This window comes from Dromaius novaehollandiae, chromosome 4 (assembly GCF_036370855.1).
Source record: "Dromaius novaehollandiae isolate bDroNov1 chromosome 4, bDroNov1.hap1, whole genome shotgun sequence".
NCBI classification, from domain to species: Eukaryota; Metazoa; Chordata; class Aves; order Casuariiformes; family Dromaiidae; genus Dromaius; species Dromaius novaehollandiae.
This window is the reverse complement of record NC_088101.1, coordinates 45577649-45590244: the sequence shown is the minus strand read 5'-3', so window position 1 is coordinate 45590244 and position 12596 is coordinate 45577649. Positions and strand designations below refer to the sequence as shown.

At 40.9% G+C, this 12596-nt stretch overlaps 1 protein-coding gene across 1 annotated transcript in view; it reads left to right on the top strand.

The window, feature by feature from the left end:
* Window positions 1–1652: 1652 nt before the first annotated feature.
* The window catches only part of SPOCK3 (SPARC (osteonectin), cwcv and kazal like domains proteoglycan 3), a 217448-nt gene continuing 206504 nt past the window's right edge, over window positions 1653–12596 (top strand). Inside the window, exons 1-2 of the mRNA XM_026122889.2 lie at window positions 1653–1764; window positions 1997–2173. Coding sequence (XP_025978674.1) covers window positions 1997–2173 — 177 coding nt within the window. The 5' untranslated portion in view covers window positions 1653–1764. The remainder of the gene's footprint in view (window positions 1765–1996; window positions 2174–12596) is intronic.

The following is a 12596-nucleotide window of genomic DNA, read 5'->3' as shown; positions in this document are numbered from 1 at the left end:
GGCTGTTTTTATTGACTGGAAATTTAGCTTCCGTAAGGTCATCCTATCCCTTAGCTTTGAATTTTATGATTTATTTATTACAGAATGTAATACCCCTGTAGATAGATAGTATTTTCAGAGTTGGGCACGTAATCCTAATCTAGTAATCATTTTCTATGCCTATCAGACTGATAAGATTCTCATCATGTTCAATGATGCAGGTTTTGGAACTGAATGGTATGTGTTATATAGCGTAAGATGCAGCTTAGTGGATGTAGTCCATAGTTCACTAATCTACTTGTAGTTATGGTTTGTGACGAAACTCAAAACTTCCTATGATCAGTCACAATCCTTTATTCTTTTGTCTTTTTGCATAAATTTGCACTTTTCTGCTTACCAGATCTGAGAATCTTTTGATGGATTTGGTCCTGGTTTTAATTCTGAAAGTAACTCTCAATTTTTATCATGGAAAATACTTTCAAATACTACACTAGGAGTGTTGTGTTCTCTTAAAATACTTATGGGCAACCAAAAAGGCAGTGTGTGTTACTCAAGTCTAGGGAATAAAACTAATGTTACAAAATGAGGTGAACTAGGTAAATGGGATGGCAGCTAGAGCTCCAAATCGGATATGGAGTGAGCCACACTGGAAGCTGAACTGCTCATGCACCTGGCTCATTTCTGAATTAAATTTAACCGATTCAGGAAAGAAACTGGGTGTCACCACAGGCTTTTGAGTTAACATACAGCTGCTGTTAAAAAAAAAAATAAAAGGCAGCAGGATGGAGAAAGAGTGTGTAGTCCTTACAAAGGGGAGTTGCACAGGAAGCATTAGGATGCCAGTATATACCCGTCAGTACTGAACTTCATCTGCAATGTGGTACACAGTGCTGCCAGTCCTAGTTCAAATAAAAATATTGTAGCATCAGAAGGGTTGGGAGAAATTTCTTCTAGTAATGTGGATGACAAGCACATTTTTTAAGATGAGGTCCGTGGAGTGGTCCAAATTCAAGAGTCTCTCCACTTGGTGAACCTGCCAGTGAGCTAAAATGGGCCTTGCCTAATGGCTGGAGTCCTGAAGTGCTGCCACGGCCATATCAGTCACCGTGACAGGAAAGAAGAGTAAGCGTATAAAAGATGTCTGAGCTGAGAGGGGCTTGAACTGAACTGAGTTTATGGTAGAGAGGAATTGATTAAGGAGAGTAGTTACAAAATTACACGAATGCATATGCTGCGCGGAGGAGGTGATTTGGGAGCTTGCGCTTCCCCTTTCCCTTAGGTACAGGGAGTTTTGTCTTGACATTCTTGGAAGGTTTCGAGGATTGGCGGTGCCAGAGCTCTCCGCGGAGCTCATTCGTGGCGCCACGTGCCGGTACAGCTCTAGGATAAGCTGTCAGCGGTGTCACCCGCGCCGGGCTCGCCGGCGGCAGCGCGCGGCCCCGCTCTGTGGCATTTCGGGGTGCGCGTGGGGGCCCGGCGGTGCCACGGGCCGTCCCGGCGCCCGCGCGGGAGCGGCAGGGCCGGCCGAGGAGGCGGCGGCAGGGCCCCCGGGGAGGACGGCGTTTCCCCGCGGTGCGCGGCCGCGGCCTCCGGGCCCGCAGACCGTCAGGCTGGCGCGGCGGCGGCGCGCGGCGGGGGGCGGGGCGCGGGGGCGGGGCGCGGGGCGGGGCGGCGCGCGCGGCGCGGGGCGCGGGGCGGACGGCTGCAGACGGCAGCGCGTGCGGGGAGGGAGCGGGCCGCCTTTCCGGCCGCGGCGAGGAGCGCGGTTGCGGGGCTTGCAGCAAGGTGACGGGCTGGGCAGCCTCTGCTTCCTTCCTCCTCTCCACCCCCCCCCCCCCTTTTTTTTAATAGCGCCGCTTTCTTCCCCCTTGCCGCTTCCGCAGCCGCTGCCCCTTTTGGGTGGCGAGGGGGCCCCGCGCGCCGTTGTCCCCATCCCCTCCGGCTGCCCCCGCGTTGCCCGCGGCTCGGGCTCGGCGCTGGCGTGGGTGACCCCCTGCTTGTGTCTCCTCTCGCCCAGATGCTCGAGGTAGCAGCCTTCGTGTGCGTGTGTGCAGCAGCCTGGTGCAGCCCGGCGCTGGCGGCGGCGGCGGCCGGGGGCAGACCGGACAGCGGCAATTTTCTGGACGATAAACAATGGCTCACGACTATCTCCCAGTATGACAAGGAGGTCGGGCAGTGGAACAAATTCCGAGACGTAAGTTGAATCCCTCCACCCTGCCCCCCCACCCCCGGCCCGCTGCCCGCCTCCCCCCGCCCCGCTCCCCCAGGCACCCCGCGGCTGCTGGGCCGGTTCGCTTTGCTAAGGGCATCGCTTGCGCAGCGAGGGCGCAACTTTTTTTTTTCCTTTAATTTTATTTTTATTTTAATTCCCGACGGTGCCTCGGCACCGCGGCGGGGCGCGAAGTGCCGGCGGAGGGGAGGAGGAGGGGAGGGGAGGTCCCGCCGGGCGGTCCCCGGCGTGCCGCCGCCCTCGAGGGCCGGGCCGGGCCGGGTCGGGGGAGCCCATTCTCGCCCTGCGGGGCGTCCACCTTTAGCGGGCGGCTGGGGCGGCTCATGGGGGGCGTTTGTCCTCCCTCCTCCTCCTCCCCGTTTCCCGCCCCCGGCGGGCGCCGCTTGCCCCGCAGCGGGCGGAACGGCGGCCTCGGGCGGGGCGGGGCGGGGCGGGGGCGCGCGCTGCTGCCGCGGCCGTTGGGCGCCGCGGCCGTTGGGCGCCGCGGCCCCGAAACGGGGGTCGCCCCTGTGCCCTGCTGCGCAGCAGTCAGCCCCTCCTGGCCTGGGCAGGGGCGCCGGCCGCGGCCGGGGCGGTGCTGCTGAGCCTCCCCGTGCAGCTGTCAAGTCCCGGGAGGGCGGGCCGAGGGGAAGGGGCTGCGCGCAGGGCCGCCGCTGGCTCCCAGGGCCTCTGCGGGAGGTGTGCGAGCAGAGCGCGGCCGCTGAACACGGCGACAAGTTGCATAAATTGTATATCCAGAGCGCCTCGCGTAGCGTACGCGAACACCGGACCCGGTCTGACCCAAATCTCATCGCTTAAGAAACCGAATACTTTCACAACGGCTCTCATCCACGAGAGCGCTTCACTTGTGTGCTCAGTTTGCTCACGGTTTGTTGCAAGTCGGGCAAAATCTAATCCATTTTCGAAAGTCCTTCACATTTCGTTGTGACTGTGAAAAGCACTTTCCATGATTTTCCGATGTTCTGCATTCTTTGATGTCGCTTTTAAAAGAGAATTCCAGGAACACAAAATAACTTGCTTTCTGGCCTTACTGTACTGCTTTACTGGATTTCTTTGATTTTGTGTAAAGTGGTGATTTGGTTTGCAACTTCAGTATCAACAGGTTTCTCATGCTACAGCTTGCCCACGACTGTGGTTCACTATAGTGAACTGAAGTAAATGTCTCTGAGAAGTCTGTTTTTCTGAGGGAGCCATAATGTACTTGTGATGGATGTGTTTTCTAGCTTTATGTATATTTTGCATGTGGGATGCAAACTTGGCTATTTGTGTTAAGTAACTAAGAAATAAGAGTTACTGTTATAGTTGTGGGAAAACTTGTTTCCATGTTATTTTCTACTAAACAGTGTAATTTTAGTGTTTGAGAACACTCAAATACAGTGTTCAGGCATTTTTATTTGCTTTGAGTAGCTTAAAAACTTACCTTCATGTGAAAAACAGTTCAGTGTAGCATACTTTGGAAGCTGTTGTGTTTTTGCAAAAATATGCAGCACTACATAAATTTTTCAGATGAAAGGCTATTGCTGGAAAGCACCAAAATAACTACATCAGTTATGTTTTATAATTGAGCAAGTCCTTTATGTAAGGACTACTCTGCAAGGCTGTAGAAACTAAGTGCTGTCTAATGTCTGTCTCTTGGGTGCCCGTTGACATATACTGTAATATTGGATATTAGCCAGATAATTTATTCTGTGACAAGTAGGTGTCCCCAAGGGATTTAAGAGTGACCGTTCTGAGGAAGTACTGCATACTAATTCTTTTGAGGCAACTCACAAATATGCTGGTTTATTTATTTTTACCCTGTTTAGGTTTTAAAAGGCTGATACTTCAGTGAGGATTCTGCTCTTATTTCTTGTGCAGAATGCTTTTTATATCTTATTGATTGTTACTCATTCTGGAATATTAATTGATGGTCCTAATATTTCACAAGACTCTCCCTTTAAAGTATGGATGGTTTTCAGTAATTCATAAGATGTAACTGTAGCAAAGTTAATAATTTTGGATTAACCTACCTGCACAAGAATGTTTTAGAAAAATATCTTTGCTTGTAATTATAATCCTTAAATATAACACAGTGGAGACATTTTATTAATGTCATGCTATTTTATATATTTAGTAAATTTGCTTGTATGACTGTAATTTGTTGTTTTTGAAATTATGATTAGTCATTTAATTAGTGATTCAAATGTTACCTCCTGTCAAGGAACAGCACAAATGCGTTTTAAATATATGTAGGGGTAACTGTCTTGCAGAGTTAAAATCAAAGTAAAGGTATGCAAGGCCCTGTGTTTATAATTTAATTCTCTGTTCTAAGAGTAACATATTTTCTGCGGACTTAGAATACCCTACAGATGTATGGGTGAGATGGAAATCTGGTGTGAAAAGAAGTATTTAAAGGCTTAACTTAAGACTTAACTGACAAGACTGATTAATGTGGAAGATAATGACCCTGACTTCTGGCTCATTGGCTCAGTTTCATAGAGTTTCAGATCACAGTGAGAAAGAACATAGCCCTTCTGAAAGGGAATCCCTACAAAAGCTAAATGAGAGTATAATCTTTATTTAAAAAACAAATAAACAAAGCCCTAATAACATCCTCTAGAATGTCAGAATTGTCAGTAAAGGTTGTCATTAACATGAAAATATTAGCAGACAACTTTTCAATACTTTGTACAGGCAAAACTGGAACTAACTCTCTTTAAATATCTTGATCATTCTGACAAATCCGTTGAAAATTATGAAACAGGTCTAGGCAAGAGCTCTGCCTTACTTAGCCTTACTGTTGAAGAGTGGGAAGCAGGTTGCATGTTAGAGGCTGTTTTCTTGCATCTGGGAAGCTTCTTCTCCTGCAGAAATTGTAAATGATCTCTTTCTTAAAGATGAAACTTCAGAAAAAATTATGTATGTTCTTCATTTGAAATATGACCTCTCTCCGACTTTTATGTGCAAGACAAACATTTGGGTCTATATACAAGGCTGTCTACTCTTTGCCCATAATGGATGGGAAGGCAGAGGTTTTTTTAACCCACAACAGTCCAGCTGCTGAGTAGCTGCAGCCATTATGTCTGTCACTGAATAAGTAAGTTTTGGGGTTGATGTATCTGCTAGTGGTTTACAAGCTGTGTAGTTAGGCTGCTTGAACAGCCAGTGATGTCATGACACTAGGCTGACCTAGCCTGTGTCTGTGTATTCCTTATTTGTCTCATGGTTGGGAATTGAGGGTAGATGCTAAGTTGCAGGTATCTTCTTATTCATATTTGATTATACTTAGGATGCTTTGTGCTTAAGAACTCATCTATGATGGTTGCACCAGATATATTTTATAAAGATATATATAAAAACTGCAGTTGTCTAAAACCAAGATTATTCCTTTTAAAAAAATGTAATTGGGTAATAGCATTACATTTATACTCTCCTACTTATCCTAAATCTGATATATCAAACATTCATTACTCCTAATGCTGTAAATCTGTAGAGGAAAACAAAATATAGGAATACTTTATTCTCTCAGTGGCTTGATTCCAAATAATGGTCTTATTTTTAATTCTAAAGCAAAATCTAGTGGCTTTCTCATTTATAATCACTCTGTCATTTTATGTGGTCTTTGCAAGCAGTCAGACAAAATTTCACACAACTGTGATTATCAGTTGTACAACTATCTGAAATTCTTTCAAAAACTTTCATTTATGTTTCTGTGAAATTCCAGAAAGCAACATTATTTAAATAATTTTTTTTAGTGACTGATACTTGCAACCAATGGCTTGTCTGTTTGTGTTTATTAAGAAGTCTGTGTAATGAATCTACCTTACATGCTAAATTTTACTTGTTGCTTAAGGGGAGTTATTCTTGTACTGACTTATTAGTGATTTTTTTACTTTTTCATTTCAAAGGGGTGATAATTTAAACAATTCTTGTATTCATAGATCTAAGAGGGTTTAGGAACTTTAGTGGAAGATATTTGTAGTATACAAATCAACTCAACACAACTCAACTATGGTGTAGTATTGTTATGAAACGGTATGATCAGTTGATCAATATGATCAATTACATCATACCGCAATGCTACTATCATCATACCATATTAATACAAGTATCAAAGGTAAAGGAGGTAGGACAAAAGTCAGGTAACAGACCTTAAAACCTATCAGTTATGGATGGGAAGTTCACAGGCTTAATATTAGCTCTTACTCTGTTACACTCCGATGCGTTCTGAACTTGACCACTGAATGTATTCCTATCCAGAACATTTGGCAAGTTTGGGCAACTCAGATTGGCCTCCCAATGAGAGTCTTTTGAAGAGAAGTGAAAGAATATATTTTTCAACATTGGTGAAATCTGTTCTGGAAAAGAGATAAACCAAATGTTATGTGCCCATACCAATTTGCTAATTGTCATCATACATTGTTCTGGAGGTTTAAGTCTTCTTTTTTTCTTTCTTCTTCTTTTTTTTTCCTTCTTTTTTCCTTAAAAAAATAAGCTGCCAGTGCCCACCAGCCACACACCTGGTGTTTCTTTACTGTTCTGAGCAGGACATCTCTTAGTACAACCAAGAAAGCCAAATTCTTTCTGCATTTTTCTGTAGTCACCATGCAAATATCAGGAGTGTTTTCTTGTTTCCAGAATGGAGAACTGGTAACCATATTTGATGAGGAGAGAGACTTCTGTTTAAGAGGCTCTTTGGTATGTGCTGGAATCCCTCTTAGTTTACAGAGACCTTAGATTTTAAGAAGAACTAGGGATCAGTTATTTTAGTGTAAATGAATAAAGTTTTATTTTGCTGAAGACTGAGCAGCTTGTATAAAGTTAGAGAATGTGGTCTACGTCTTCAGTTTGCACTGAAGGTGCTGGTGAGAAGGGGATTGGCCTCAAAAACCTGGTTACAGAACTGTAGAGTGATAGTCATCTTCAGGGCCTCCATGCTAATTATAGTAGCATAGCATTTATTTTGACCTTCACAGATCATAAAGTTATGTTATCAGTAAAATAAAGGCTGTTATACCAAGTGAGCAGTACATGCTGTGCTATTTATTTGACCAATGGAAAAAAAAAATTTTCCCAAGAAACTTCTGCTAGAAGACCGCTGCAGTAATAAAATGTTTTTCTCGTATGTAGTCCAAAATGCTCCAATTTGGCTGAACACTTTCCTTTTGATGTGCACAGGGATTAGTGTTATTTATATATTAGTTGTGAGTGTAGGGTTGCAGCTTAATGTTCTTTTTTTTTTTTTTTTTTTTTTTTTTTTTGGTCCTGCTCTGCTTTTGTCTGTGATTTTTCTTCTTACTGCCTTTTTTCTTGATCTTTTCCAGTCTGTCTGTAGAAAGAGAATGTTCTATATGCCCTTAATAGCAGTGTACATTTAGTATAGAATGTTTGTGTCATTATACAAAAAATCCAGTTCCTTTAAAGATATATATTGCTGAACTTTGTTGTGAAACTAGCTGCTTTAAAATCTGTCTAGTAACAGAAGTGGATGAGGATTATTTTAAGTTTAAATAGGTCTTGAAAAGTAGTTTTGATGCCTCTGAAACACCTAGGACTGAAATATAGCCAGCAGCCATTTGTGATCTTAAAGTGAGCTTGTGCTTGAAAAGTGAGGGATTGCATGTAATATGTAGGTCACTTATAATATGTACGTGATAGAAGGAGAAGGAATGCAAAAAAGGATTATGAAGCTACTCTAGAGAAAACCAGTCTTTAGGAAAGGATAGTGTCCCTCAGTCTTTCGTCAGTCAACACACTATAGCTGTCAAAATTGGTTCATTAGGTTTTTGTCCAGTGCTTCTGATAGTTTCATTTGATGGTTCCGTGTAAATAAAGCATGCTTCTTTCCATACTAGTGGCTAGGGCAGCTCTTTCATTCATACTTTTCGATAAAGAATTTGAATGTAGAAATTTCAGAAAAAATGGAAGTGCAGAACAGGAAAACCCAGCTTCTTCATTACACTGTTCTAGTCTTTTAAGCAAGGACAGAATAAAAGAATAAAAGCTTCAAGTTCCTTTTTGGAGAAAGGCATTGAAACTCACTCCTCTGCATTCAAATTGGTTACTTGACCACTGTTTGTTGGATACTCTGAAGTTGGTTACTTATTTTTTTTTTCTTCCCTCACCCTTTACTTTCTATGATCTTAGTTGTATTTTGAAACCTAGGAATCTGATGGAAACAATGAATATTTTGTACCTGCACCTATAGTAACTACTTTTGAAATGAAACTAATAAACAAAGACATGGCAACTGTTTTTTTAACTGTGACATTTAAGGAAAATATTCATTAACAATCAGTAATTTTCATTAATTTTAAGGAAATTTTAGATGTCTTTGCGTTTTTCAGCACTCTTTAAATGAAGATGGCAAGTTCTTAACTCTCTCTTGGAAAGTGTTATCTTTGAAGCTTTTTATAGAGCTAACATTTAGGAGTTAAGTATACTGTAATGTACTTTTCTTTAGATTGGCCTCATAATCTAAAGTAAAGCTGATAACTTTGTTTCATCTTATCTTTATCTCCTTTCCCTGAAGAATAATCTTTATTTTATTTCCTATAGCTTGTTCGGTGGATATGGATATCTAGTGTTCCCTTGTCTTACCATTAAATCTTATTGGGATTGACTCTAGCCATCTGTACTTATTATAGTGTAGCATAAATAGCTTTGTAATACACTAATAGGTGGTAGCAGTAACAGAAACTGCATGGGCTGTCTTGTTTTCATAATCAGAAAGGAAAGATGTCTGGAGCAGGAGGGTATATTATAAAGGGAGATTGAATATAGAAATCAGTGGACTACGAGTGGCATTAGAATATCTATCTATCTTTTTTTTCCTCTCCTCCGTCTCTGTTATTTCATAACCATTGAAGCATTTGAAATAACTAGCTACAGAAAGGAGAAGTAACAGACTTAATTTGTTTGCAGGTCTTGGCCAGTTTTCAAACTTAACTGTTTCCTTTAAATAGGCAATTAAACTGAAATAGCTTTTTTTTCCCCAAGAGGTGCTGAGCACCCACAATTCCCATTCACAAAGTAAGGACGGAAATCTCTGAACAGTTGGTTATTCTTTTGGCACCTAACTTTAGAACCATTCCTAAGCATAAGGGAACTTCAAGCATAAAGGCACTTTTATTTTAACTAAGGGATTTCTGTGTTTTTCCTATCAGTACGTGAAAGGTACTTGCTAGTAAAACAGCTTCGCCTTTGCTTTATGGATATTTTTCGAGCATGGACCTTTTTAAGAATTTTGAATTTACATTGAATTTACAACAATGTTTTTATTACTGTATATATGTTTTTAAACTGACATATCTGAATTTATTAATAGTCATAGATGAACAGCTTTTTTTATCTGTATCTAATGTTTTGCTTTGTCTATGCTTTGTGCTAAGATCTGTCTTATTTGTCTGGGACTCAGATATTATGAAGGCAGTGCTAGTAACCAACATACTGCATGCTATTAAATGTTTGATTTGAATAATTCTTGTTGTTTTCATATTTCTTGAAGTTTAATTTCAGAAAGAGAGATATTCATGGCTAGTACAATCAGTGTGGAAAGCTCCACTCAGCATCCATACCTAATGTGAATGACCTTTAATTAGTTGTTAGATTTTTTTGATGATTTTTACTCTTGCTTTCCCATCTCGTTTCATTCATCTCATTTCTCACTGATAGATTACAGTACTGAAAATTACTGTGGGAACTAATGATTTACGTAAGAAAGACTGTGCAGTGTGGGGAAGAAAGCTGGGATGGGAAACAAGGAGAGTTGGCATGAAATTCTAACCTATTAGACCCATGACAAAATTTACAGTTTGCAATGGAGATGTGATTTCACTGCTATATTATCATCTTGACACTCAACCGCTTTAAAGGAATACAGTAAGAGAATGGCTTTAAAAGATGCAAATCATCCAAACTTTGGTATTACCCACTTCCAAAGAGTGTGCTCTTGATACATTGTTATTAAAGGCTATCGTTTGTGATGCTTGACATTTTTCTGGGGAATATTCTCATGAACTAATTTTTGTTTTTTTCTGGAGTGATGTGTGATCATTGAGTCAAAGGAGACTGGTCAGTTCTCAGCTTGTTCAGCATCTCTCTAAAGAAGTCTGCAGGTAGTCAAAAATTTTATGTACAGCACTTATCCTGGGGTCTGCATGCAGCTGAATAGGAACTCTGCTGACACTTTTGAGTTTGCCTCAATGATGAAATTCTTTTTAGTTGTTAAATCTGTGTAGCAATGGTAAGTACAGAATTTACTCATCAGTGTATGCTGCTGAGTATGGAAAGTGACCTGGGATTTGACAGCTATTTAATGAAATGGAGAAAAATTGTTAATATGAAGACTGTGGAAGATGGATGTATTTATGCATTTATTTTTAAGGATTTGGTGGTTATTTTGTTGTTGACTAAAATTCACTTTTGCAGAAAATACAAACTATGATTCTTGTAGACAGAATTAATTGGTACTTAAAGCAACAATACCAGGAATCCACTGTATAAAGGGCCTTCTCCTCCTGTAGAAGAATGCATTAACCAGCTTGGTCAGGTTTAGGAGGCCTATTTGAAACTCATGGAGGTCTTTGTATTCATAAAATTTAGGGATAAAAGGGACCGTTGGATTTAATAACATGCTTGCCTGTAGGTCTTTTTGATTTTTATTCTGACAGTCCTATCCTTATCCTGTTTGTATTAAACCCAAAGATTCTAGCTGGGCAAAAACATTTCAGGTTTTAGAAGCCTGAACTGTTTGCCACAGGCACAGATTAAGAAGCCTTGATCTCTGAGGCCTGCCATGTCAGGGAATTAATTAGGTGAGATATTCCCAGATGATCTACGCTGCAAATCTATGCTGTTTTGCAGCAGAATAAGGAAGAATACCATGTAAGTTCATGTCAATTGGATCTGGGTTTTTTCCTTCTTTAGCTCAAATACGTCAATGGTAAGGATTGGTGCTTGATTAATCTTTCTCATACTAATTTGCCATTTAAAAGGAATTCTCTTCTACCCTCTTCATGCCATTCTGTCTTGTGTGTTCTGTCTGTTATTGTGGCCAGTCACTTTGATGAAAAAATAACAAAGAATGTTGGAATACTAGCCAATTCAAATCCTAAGCTGGATGGAGAAATGGCTTCTGGGTTTCTGTTAAGGTATTCCCTGAGATAAAACAATCTGATTATAATAATTGTCCTAATCCAGAGTGCAAGTGTTTTAAACATACTAAGTATCAGGTAGGCAGTCTTATTTCTAATGCCCAGGAATGATAAGTATGAACAGGAAAAGCTAGCTTCATGCAGTCCAAAGCCAACAAGGGGCCATCAGATTGTCCAGTATACTGCAAATAGTGTACAGTATTTCTCTTGTGAACTGGATTAAAGCACATAAAGTGCATGTCTATTTTTCCAAATCTTAGTAAATCCAGCACTTCCCTCTTAAACTGTTATGCTGTTTAGTTTTTCATCCATGTGCTTATTTAATTTTATTTTAAAGTTGAATATATCTAGTTTTATGCAGGAGTTCTTGACAGACAGTTGCAAGGTTCTGTTTTGCTCAGCTCTGATACTTTGGGAATGCATGGGCAGAATTTATTTGCACTAGTAAGAATGTGCAAGTTACGCTAGGAGTAAGAATGTGCAGTTATATTAAGGAGACAGGCATTTAGGCTTTTCTTATTAGTACAAATCAGTTCCACCTGTGATGTGACATTCATGGGCTCCTCAGAAAAAATATCCTCTCAAATAATGCAGGGAGGTATGGCCAAAACATCTTTGGAGTTACTGTAGGTAATACCTTAGAGAAATTAAGTTTTGTAACTTGAAGGATCATGGAATTTCGCTTTGATGTCTCCAGGTGCAGTCCATAAGGAAGGAGAAGAAGGGACAGGCAGAATTATTCTTCAGTACAAAACTACACAGTTAAATTTAAACTAATATAGGCATATAAAATCTCTAAGCATTCTGAAGTTCTTCACTAGGAAAGGATGTATCTATCTGTAAGCTGGATTCTGCACAGCGTTCGTCTTCAGGGGCCTCCATGCTCTGTTTGGACAAAAGCTAGCATTCCTTTCCATCTTCCTTTCCTTTTGTACACAAACTGCATGTTTACATTTGTTGCCTGTCTTCTTTTTTTTTTTCTTTCGTGTGTAAAGGTGACTTATTTTTTATGGTATATGAAGTTCTCACTTTTTTTTTTTTCTCTAGAAATTTTCTAGATTTGGATTGTGGGATGGCTTCTGTAACTCAAAAGATGAGTAACATTTTTTCCGCAGAAGATATTTCTGTACCAATATTATGGCATATTTGATGTTCATCACATTGAAAAGTTGAACTCTGTGTATTTTGAAATAAATCTGAGTGCATGCCATGTGTTTGTACAGGCACTCACACAGGCACAGGCTCACTGATAT